Raw genomic sequence first — 10,778 nt, forward strand, 5'->3', positions numbered from 1 at the left:
CCAGGGAGGGGGCAGCCACAGCTTCTCTGGGCAACCTGTTCCAGGGTCTCACCACCCTCATCATAAAAAATTTCTTCCTAATATCTAGTCTAAATTTCCCCTCTTTCAGTTTGTAACCATTACCCCTCATCCTATCACTACACTCCCTGATCAAGGATCCCTCCCCACCTTTCCTGTAGCCCCCTTTAAGCACTGGAAGGCCGCTAGAAGGTCTCCTCTTCTCCAGGCTGAACAATCCCAATTCTCTCAGCCTGTCCTCATGAGGGAGGTGCTCCAGCCCCTGCTCATCTTGATGGCCTCCTCTGGACCCACTCAAGCAGGTCCATGTCCTTCTTACACTTCACCGTGCCCCAAGGTAAGTGCTCCCGCAGCCCAATGCCACAGGCAGCCGAGAACAGCCTCTGTCCTCTTGCAACTGCCTGCGCACACCTCTCACTTGGGACAGCGATGACAGGGCTCGTGTAATGGAGCAGCTGAAGGACTTGTCTAAGTGGCCTGGTCCGTCAAGCACTTAGCACAGGGTGAAAGGGGTAAGCACTTGCATTTCACTCGTTCCCTCAGCCCTGTCAGGAAGGACCCCATCCCTCGGGCTGCGGGCTGGCATCCAGCCACCGCCTTGTGATGAAGGGCTGCTGTGCCATCGGTAGAACAGCAGACTCCCTGGGACTGGAGAGCGAGAACCAGCAGGCTCGTGCAGAGTGCTGTGGGTGCTTGCTGGGCAGGCTTAGGGTCACCCCAGGTGCTCAGTATTTCACGTGGGTTCCCAGGGGGCTGGGGCTGCCAGCTAGTGAGCTGTTTAGCCTCAGCATTTTGTCAGCAGCCCCCAGGAGGCACAGGGATGCAGCCTGGGATGGTAAGGGGCTCTTCTGCTGATGGCACAGGGTTGCACTTCCCATGAGGGAGGCTTTCAGGGCTGGGGCATTAGTGAATCACCTTAGCACTTGTCTCCAGCTCTGGGCTGTTATAGCTTGTTTAGGCTTGGCTTTGGCCTCTCACCCCTCTGCTCTGTGGGGACCTCACCATATCAGCATGCCATGGGGCAGCAGCCCAGGAGACCAATGGTGAAGGAAACGCCTACTGCAAGGACCAAGGGCCCAACTAGGGCCAAGGCAGAGGGTGGAAATCACACGAGCCCCTTAGTGCTTTCCTCCTGTAAGCCAAACAGCCACTACATACTCAGACGCCCGCCACCAAGCTGGCAGGGGCTCTGGTTGCTGTGGGGTGTCTGGGCATACACCTACTGCAGCCCCATGGGCTTTGAGGGGAGCTCAACAGCCCCTCTCCCAAGGAAGGTATGGTCTTCTAAAGGATGGCAAATGTCCTGAGATAATTTCACAGAGGCCAGCTTCAGCTGCCTGCGGGGCTGAACGATGCAATGCGGAAGGGCAGGAAGGCGAGGTGTCCAGCAGGTTTGAGATGTGATGATCCCTCCCATGGCTGAGCCTGCTTTTGGCTGGAGGTTGTCCCCTCTGGCCAGGCTTGGCTCCCTGAGGGATACAACCAGCTGCCACTCTGCAGGCAGGAGCAGATGCAGAGCCCAGACAGGCAAGTGGCAGCTCTGTTTTTTTCCCATCCCTTTCCCAAGCTGACGCTTCATTAGTGAAATAGCTGCCGGAGATCTCAGTGCCTGGAAAAGAGCTTATGCCAGCAGCAGCCACAGGGTGGGCCATGCTGTCTGTGGAGCCGTGGCATCCCGCAGCCTGGCCCCTCTCCTGCTCAATTTCTCTGCCTGCCTTGGTTTCCAGCCATCAGTGTTGGCATCCGACAATGTCAAAGCTACTTCCCCCTGCGATGCAGTGCAACATCTTCCCTGCCTGCCACCCACAACCTGGCCTCTTGTTGCCAAGTACTATTAAGCTGCTGCGTGTCCCTGTTTTCTGAAGCAGGAGCCGTGCGTAAGCCCTGCGCAGAGGCAGAGCCACCTAGCCGGGGAAAGGCTGCTAGGGCTCAGAAACAAACTTGCAAGGGTGTGCAACAGGCGCGGTGTTCATGTAGGTCCTTTGCAGCATGCATATCCCATTCCTTTCTCCTCCTCTTCCATCTCTGGGGCTGCAGAGCCCCGGAAGGAGCTCCTGCTTGTTACCAGCAACTGCCTGAGCTTCTTCCAGCCCATCCAGAGCTGCAGCAGATGACTGAGGTGGTGGCACTACAGAAACACGGTAAACATGTGTGTTCACACATGGCTCCTTCCCCTTGCACACACACATGCATACACATCCCAAGCCCATGCCAGCCTGGTCCCGACTGTTCATCTCTTTTAGGTTGGGAGTATCTCAGCCTCCTGGCCTGCCCTGTGGCAGAGGAGAAAGAGATGGGGCTGGAAGGAGGCTTTGCAGCCAGGGAATAGAACCCGTCAGCCCGCCCCCCTCAGAGCCAGCCTTATGATTGCTGGGCCTGTTAATGAAATGTTTTCGGCGGTGAGCCTGTGATGCGGCGGGGGCTTGAAAGTGAGAGGGAAATGTCAAACTCCGCTGTAGCAAAATCACCGCCTTGGAAAAAAAAAGAAAAGAAAAAAAGCAAAGCAAAGCAAGAAGTAATATATCTTGATCCCTTTTCCCCCATAAAACCCTGGGAGGCTGGTGGAAGGAGCGGAAAGACTGAGCTAAGCCTGCAGGAAATTAAACATGAAATGAAAACAAGCTCGAGTTATTCAGTTCTCTCATCCCAGGCTCCAATTTCCCATTCCAGGCCACTGATAAAATGGTGTCCAGTTTCAGCGCTCAAGGATGAATTCTGGCTCTGTTCTTGCAGGCTGGAAAGCAAAGGGCTGGTGGCCATCTCCAGGAAGAGGGGAGACGGCCTGGCCTTTCACAGAGGGATGGGGTCCTGGAGACAGACAGACAGAGAGATGGATGAAGGTTGCACGGTGGGAGGAGGGCAGCAGGGCCAGAGGACAGGGACGGGGAGAACGGATGCTGCCAGGGGAGAGTGGAAGCACAAGAGGCTCGAATGCGGCAAGCAGTTCTTGTCTGCATCGAGGAAACGATACAGCCAGGGGGTGCTTGAGCACCCGGCAGATCCAGCCCCGTGGCTGTCACCAGCCTGCCACCACACCTGCAGAGGCCAGCCTCACCCTTCACCACTGCACTAGGGTAGGAGAGGAGGAAATCACCTTTTTCTTTAATTTGGGGGAAGGACATAGGCAGAGATGCAATCCGTAACAATCCAGCCACGTCCAGAGGGGCCTGGGTGAGGTCCCAGCTCAGCCCTTCCACCCGTGCCCTGTGTGGGGCACATGGGGCTTGGTGGCAGGGGCAGTGCTGGCTGGGCGCCTGGGTAGCAGCAGTGAGGCAGCGAGCAGGAGCCTCCCGCTTTCTTTGTCTCAGGCCGTTCCTGGCCTCTCCACCCCCCTCATCACGTCAGCTCTGTATGCATGTGGATTTAGGTACCAGCATATGGCTGAATGTTTATGGAGACATGAAACATTTTCTGTTCTGTAGATTTTTATAGGGCTGATTTGGTACGTCAGGGCTTATCAAAGCATTGTCTGCAGGAGTCAGATACATGACATTACCCTACATTCCCACTCTGATCGTTAACACTGAGATGCAGGCCACAGCGACTGCTTATCCCTGCACAAAGTAGCCCATCCTGACCTGGACATGCTGCACGAGCTGCTGCAACCTCCACTGTCACATCCCCTTCCCATAGCAGCCTCCCTTGATGAAAGGCAACAGGCAATGAACCCTTTGCTGGGGCTTAGATCTGCTTTTTAAAAGCAGGTGTCTTCTAAGATTGAGGAAATACTTAGGATTAATTGGTTTTTTGCTGACATCTTCGCATTATACATTGCCTTGCCTGCCCTCTTTTCCCTGGAGCACTGTGGAGGCCTCAAGAGACCTAACTGCAAGATACCAAGCAGTCTAAAAGGACTTGGACCACAGGAGAAAGGAGAACTCTAAAAAGTGGTCCAAACCTTGTCACAAGTGTTTCAGAGCAGTGGCTCACTGACAGCACCAGCACCTGGACTGAAGACACTCTTCTTTTTCAGCCCAACACAACAACTTGTCACAGCCTCCCAGCCCTCCAGCTATGTGGGGATTGCAGTTTAGGAACTGCCAGTTTAAACTATTTTGCTCTGCCAGTGCCAGTTCAATTCAATGCATAAATGAGGAGCAGCAGAGCAAAAGCCTGTGCCAGAGACCCCGCTCCACCTCGGCTGGCTGTGGGAAACCTCCTCGGGCTGTTGTCCTCTCCCAGGCAAGCCGAGCGCACAGACACTGTGCTGATGGCTTTGGAGGGATGCCATCGGGTGGGATGTTCAGGTGGGCTCCCCTGCACAGCAGTGCAGGTAGGCCAGTCAGTGCCTTCGCCAGGCAGGGGAACGGCTGCATATGCCTGGCATATGTTTGCCCTGGCCTTGCGCACAGCCAGGGCTCTGATCCCCTACCTGCTCTCCGCCCCTCTGTGCACAGCAGGGCCTCCTCTGCCCGAGGAGGAACCGGGTCACCACCGCTAACTTTGAATCTGCAGATCAAAGCAGCACGGTCTGGGCCAGCCCTAGGACTGGCCTGCAGCTGGGCTGGAGCAGCTGTGCCAAGAAGAGGTAGAAGAAAAGCAGACCGATGCCTGGGGCACCAAACCTGCTCCAGTAGGACGCTCTTCATGTGCAGCCTGTGCTCAGCTGGGATAATGTTAGGACCTTTCTGCTGCTGCTTTTTACACCCACTGAAAATCCTCACAGGGTTTTTGATTTGGGCCAGGGCGTTTAACGGCAGGTTGCTGCTTGGGGTGTGGCCAGTCTGGCTAGCTTGTGGATGGCCCATGCCAGTGGCATTGCCATGGCCAAAGGGCAGGGCACTAAACCCTACACCATCCGCAGCCCATGTCAAGAGGACATGCCTGGGCACTGCACTGTCCGCTCCCCACACCGAGCAGACAACAGTGCCTGGCCAGACCCTCAGCTGCCCACTCATACCATGGGGCTGGCTGCGGTGGGGAGCTGCAAGAGACCAGCACAAGACCGCGTGCATGGTGGGGAGGGGGAACCTGAAGCAGGAAAGCCTGAAATGACTCTTCCAGCACAAGAAAGTCAGCCTGTCTCTCCCTGTAGCAGCTTCTAGCTGTGCTGATGCAGCCTGCAAATACCACCACTCTCCTGCTCCCCAAAAGCCAGCCTGCCACCCCACCCTGTGCCGAGTGCCCCTCTCACCCCGCTATCCTGTGAAGACATGAGCTTCACACCCAGCGCCTATTTTCCCCAGCTGCCCCACGGCCAGGCACAGGCAGGGCTGGGCTGTTTGTTAGTGATGCGTCCCCCACCCCGAGTCACCGTGTAAAACTCGAAGCAGAACCGTGCGGCTCTAGGACTGCTCCTTTCATGCACTGGCGTGACCTGCACAACACAGCCCCTGGTGATCGCCTGCATCTCTCAGTGCCTTCAAAGCGGCTCTTGATTGATGTGTTTCCCTGACTCACAAGCTTCAAGAGGCTTTGAAGACACTGGGCCAGGCTCTGATCTCTCTTGGGCTGATGCAAATCAGGAGCAATGGTGCTGACAACAGTGCAATAATCCACACTGATGTCAAGCCAGTAAAAATAAGAGCAGAAACAGAGTTTTGGTCTTTCCTCTGCCTTGAAGGGACCTGAGCAGCACTCTGAAGCACAGAGCCACAAACTCTGCAAAGAAAACTAGGTGTAAAGCAAAGGACACACTATGCTGTAGAAGGGCACTTGTCCTTCCTGCAGCTAAGGAGGGAAGGAGTGTTACACTTTTTATTTTCTTTTCACAGTTAAATAAAGTTCAGTGAGAGAGTTCAGTGAGAAACGTAAGCTCTCAGCCAATGGCATCGTCATAGCCAGGATTAGGCTTGGGGAAAGTCCCAGCTCTGCTGGTTTCAGCCTGGCAGCAGTACACAGGGATATATTCACACTTCTCATGTGGGACTGGCTGACAGCACAAGAGCTGCAGGCAGCACCTGCCTAATGCTGATTCAGGGGTGTGAGAAAGATGGGCTAGCCCAGGGCAAACTGGGCTATGAGAGGCAAGAGCCATGAATGTCCCCAGACAGGCAAGACACCAAAAGATGGGCATTGCCTTTTGCCTGGGGTGCTCTGTGTCCCCGTGCCATCTCATACCCGCCTGGCAAAGCCCTGCCTGCCCATGGGCTACCTGGGGCTGCCAGGCTCCCAGCCACTGCCGGCAGCATCCCTTCTTCACAGCCCCCCTCTCGCCCTCTCCCCAGGTGTGGTTTCAGAACCGGCGAGCGAAATGGCGCAAGCGAGAGCGGTTCGGACAGATGCAGCAGGTCCGGACCCACTTCTCCACCGCCTACGAGCTGCCCCTGCTCACCCGTGCTGAGAACTATGCCCAGGTGAGTGCATCCCCCAGCCCTTCACTGTCTGTCCCAGTGCTTGCTAGACACACCACCTCTGGTCCCAGTCCCCCCACCAAGTGATGCTATGCTTCTCAGGTTCTTCCCCCTGCCCCTAGGCAAGGCTGCAAGAATGCTGGGGCTATATTTCCAAGCACTAAAGGGCCAGGAGTTATTTAGCTGGGTGTCCTGCCCTTATGCCCTGGTCCAGAGCAGCCATCTCTGTAGCAGGCACCAAGCCCAGCCCTGTGTGACATAGTGCAGACCCTTCATGCACAGGTCACCCTGCTCAGCACATCCCATTACGCTGTCGTTCTCCGATCACATGTGCTGCTGCCCACTAACTTCCCACTGGTTTGGAAAAGGTCCAAAAGGCTATTTTATGCCTAAAAACCCAGTAGTTCCCAGGAAGGCTTCCTGTTGACATGCCTAGATTTCCATGCCCCTTCTTTAGGCAGTTGGACAAAAGCATTTTTCCCCTGGCAAATTCCCACAGCTGTCTCCTGGCGATGGGCAGTGGTACCCGCAGTGCACTCAGTGACGTCTGGGGATGCTTCCCAAAGGACTTGTGGGTTTGTGCTCCAAAGGAAGGGTGGGAACAGCCTTGTTGGGGCATCTGGGGCTGCTCCCGGGGCCTGTTGAAACCATTTCTGCTCTGGCCCAGGAGGCAGGTGACACAGCTAGCTTCCTGTCCTGGGAAACCTGTCACCACAGTATCCTCCTAAGCAGGAGGCCAGCTCCCATTTCTCAACACTGCCTTCAGACGATGCCAGGGTGGATGGGCATTTGTTAGCTCAAGGGCTAGGCTGTGCCCCCACAAAGCACTCCCTCCATCCTGCTGACTCCTCTTCCCGCCACCCAGAATTGGCTCGAGGGCACAGTTCTGCAGGTGTGATGGTCTGAACATGACTTGTCCTCACAAATCTGCTGGGAGTCCTCCCCCCGTCGACACCCCGACTGTCAGCTACCTGCCGAGCCAGTGTTGCACCAAAGCTCCGCTGCAGCCACGCCAACAGCATTTGACCTCTCTCCTGCTTGGCGTCTCCCCCGAACTGAACAAGAAGCCCTTATGAAACAGCTGAGAGATGCCAAAGCAACTTCTCATGCAGAGGACACTCTCAGCAGCCTTTTCAGCACTCCCTTCTCTTGCCTTTGTAACTTACACTGCTCCCTCCATACTGCCCTCCTCTCCCAGCCCTAGAGATCCAAAAAATGAAAAGCAATTTGCAGGAGGCAGGAGATCAGAGAGACCCCAAGGGTGAGCAGTGCAGCGGGGTGGTGTTATGAAGGGCCCTTTGCTCTCTTGCTCCAGCCAACTGCTCACCTCTTCCCCGCTTTCATCCTGCGTGCCCATTTGCCCCACTGCTGCAGCACACCTACTCCCACTGGCGAATACTGAGCCCTCCTGCTTTTCTTCTGCAATACCATTTTATGAGTGATGCTATAGGAGCCCAGATGGCTGCTCGAGGCAGCCCCACAAGGCTCTGTTCTGCAGCAGGGTGGGCGATGCTTCCCTGGTGGGCAATGAGTGCTGCTGGGTATAGGGGCAGGGAAGCTGCCTGTGCTGGGGACTGCAGGCAGCTGGGCTCCAATGGGTGTGTCATAGAAACATAGAGTCATAGAATGGGTTGGGTTGGGAGGGACCTTGAAGATCATCCTGTTCCAACCCCCCTGACATGGGCAGGGATACCTCCCACTAGACCAGGTTGCTCCAAGCCCCATCCAACCTGGTCTTGAACACTGCCAGGGAGGGGGCAGCCACAGCTTCTCTGGGCAACCTGTGCCAGTGTCTCATCACCTTCACAGTGAAGAACTTCTTGCTGATACCTCATCTAAATCTCCCCTCTTTCAGTTTAAAGCCGTTGCTCCTCATCCTATCACTACACTCCCTGATCAAGGGTCCCTCCCCACCTTTCCCTTTAAGTACTGGGAGGCCGCTAGAAGGTCTCCCTGGAGCCTTCTCTTCTCCAGGATGAACCACTCCTATTCTCTCAGCTTATCCTCACAGGGGAGGTGCTCCTGCCTCCAATCATCTTCATGACCCACTTATTCATCTCCTCTGGACCCACTCAAGCAGGTTCACGTCTTTTCTATGCTGGGGGCCCCAGAGCTGGACACAGTACTGCAGGCAGGGTCTCACCAATGTAGAGGGGGAGAATCACCTCCCTTGACCCGCTGGCCACACTTCTCTTGATGCAACCCAGGATGTGGTTGGCCTCCTTGCCTAGGCAGAGCTGCCCCAAGCTGGGGCAGGAAGGCGGTTCGGCAGTCTCGCAGCATCCCATTCTGTCTGTTCCCTCTGTTGTGGGTAGGCCCACAGAAACACTGTGGATGACACCAGGTTTTCTGTGCCGAGGGCATCCCTGCTCTAAAAAGTACTCATGGTGCAAAAAAATCAAAAGACAAATGGCTGGGAGGGTGAAAGAGATGAACAGAAAGACACCATGGCAGAGGAGGGGCACAGTCCTGCTCCCTGTGAGTTAGCCTCCTGCACTCCCTGCCCCTGTCCGGGCTGGCATACAGATTTTGGAGAGGACCTGCTGGCGTCAGGGGAGCTGCAGATGATGGTGTACATCCCATCACACTGGCTGCCCCTTGTACCAGGGCTGCTCTGTGGGGTGGTGGAAGGGGCTGTGGCTGGACATGCTCTATCCCCCCAGGCCAGCTGCAAGCCGTGTCCCATGCAGGGCAGCCCTGACACTTCTTTCCCCCCACGCCCCCCACCCCCCACCCCCCACCCCCAGATCCAGAACCCCTCCTGGATTGGCAACAACGGAGCCGCCTCCCCCGTGCCCGCCTGTGTCGTCCCCTGCGAGACGGTGCCCTCCTGCATGTCCCCCCATGCTCATCCCCACGCAGCCGGTGGCGTCTCCGAGTTCCTCGGCGTCTCCGGGCCCGGCAGCCACGTGGGACAGACTCACATGGGCGGCCTCTTCGGCACGGCCGGGATGAGCCCCGGCCTCAACGGCTACGAGCTGAACAGTGAGCCGGACCGCAAGACCTCCAGCATCGCTGCCCTGAGGATGAAAGCGAAGGAGCACAGCGCCGCTATCTCCTGGGCAACATGACAGGGTTGCAGCCCAGCGCCCGTGAGATACGGAGAGAGCACATGGGGCCAGCCAAATAAATCCATCTGCTTGGACTCCAGACAGCAGTTGCCTCCTCGGGGATCTGAATGCAGCACTTTTAGCTACCCTAGGCATATAAAGTACATATGTTAACATAAGTGGAGTGTTTCCAGCATGAATGCAGCAGTTCCTTGCTTCCTGGGATCAGGCGGGGAGGGGGAGGCTGTGGAGCAGCACCTCTTCCAGTGACATCTGGGTTAGCATGCGTCCTCTATCACCACCACCTCCACAAAAACCTGGGCATTTTTTCTCCTCGCTCCTTTTTCTAACACCAGATCTGCCTTTCCAAAGAGCAAGAGCCTGCTGTCATTTCAGTGGCTTCTCCAATCCCCACCCCCATATACACACACACACATACACACACATATACACCCCTTTGTCTCCTAATTTGTCAACAGTGTTGCTCAGATCTGTTCTGCCGTGGGCAGGGGACTGGATGGGGACTCTGGCACCAGCAAAGAGACACCTCTCAGGCTGCTCCTGTCCTCTTAGCAGGAGGCACAACTTCCCACAGCTCAGCAGGGAACACATCTGGGAAGATAACCAAGGCTAAAAAGAAGGCAACATTAGCCCATCTCTTTCTACTCTGCTTCTTCTCCATCTTGCAGCCTGAGATGGAGCACAGAGCCGTAGAGGCCTGTGAGGGAGACAGATGCCTCTCTTCCCAACACGGCACGGTGCTGCCATGCTGGCAGTCTTTTCCAGCCCTGTGGTCACCCAGCTGGAGATGCACCCTGGCAGATGATAACTTCCCAGCACGGCTCACTGCCCCAGGAAGCGCCTGGGGTTTGCTTTGCCACAGTCATGGTCAATGTTGAGGCTCATGTGCATGGTGGGGCGGCAAATTGCTTCCGCTGGCTTTCACTGGGTTGGGAATTACTATCCTCAATTTAGAGCCAGCAGTTATGGGAGGGGAGTACAGTTGCTGTGTAAACCCACAGGTCCCCAAAGAGACTGCTCTGAGGAACAGCTCAAGCACTAGCACACAGCCATGGTTGCGTGAGGCCATCAAATTCCTCATACACCTCTTCCTGGGGTCAGATACGCGCAATGACACCCCACCCCCCCCCCACCCCCCACCCCCCCGCCCGCCCCAGCCCTCCACCCCGGGGCCCTGCTGCACACAGCTGCTGCGGGCTTCTCCATGCGCACAGGGAGCAGGCTGGGAAGGGACCCAAGGCTGGATGAGGTGTCGCTGCCCCATCTCCAGCCACCTCAGATCATCTTCACCTTGCAGAGGAAGCAGGAGATGCCAGAACTTGCCTGGTTTGTCTGAGCCAACGTGCCTCCCTGCTTTTCCCTCCCAGTGTTCTTACCTGCACAGTTAAACATTAAG

General features: G+C 56.2%; 1 protein-coding gene across 1 annotated transcript in view; it reads left to right on the forward strand.

The window, feature by feature from the left end:
• Window positions 1–9,382, forward strand: part of ALX4 (ALX homeobox 4) — a 40,054-nt gene extending 30,672 nt beyond the window's left edge. Inside the window, exons 3-4 of the mRNA XM_086463226.1 lie at window positions 6,186–6,314; window positions 9,059–9,382. Coding sequence (XP_086319352.1) covers window positions 6,186–6,314; window positions 9,059–9,382 — 453 coding nt within the window. The remainder of the gene's footprint in view (window positions 1–6,185; window positions 6,315–9,058) is intronic.
• Window positions 9,383–10,778: the final 1,396 nt, after the last annotated feature.

Source organism: Leptosomus discolor, chromosome 3, assembly GCF_034619465.1.
Source record: "Leptosomus discolor isolate bLepDis1 chromosome 3, bLepDis1.hap2, whole genome shotgun sequence".
Classification (NCBI taxonomy): Eukaryota; Metazoa; Chordata; class Aves; order Leptosomiformes; family Leptosomidae; genus Leptosomus; species Leptosomus discolor.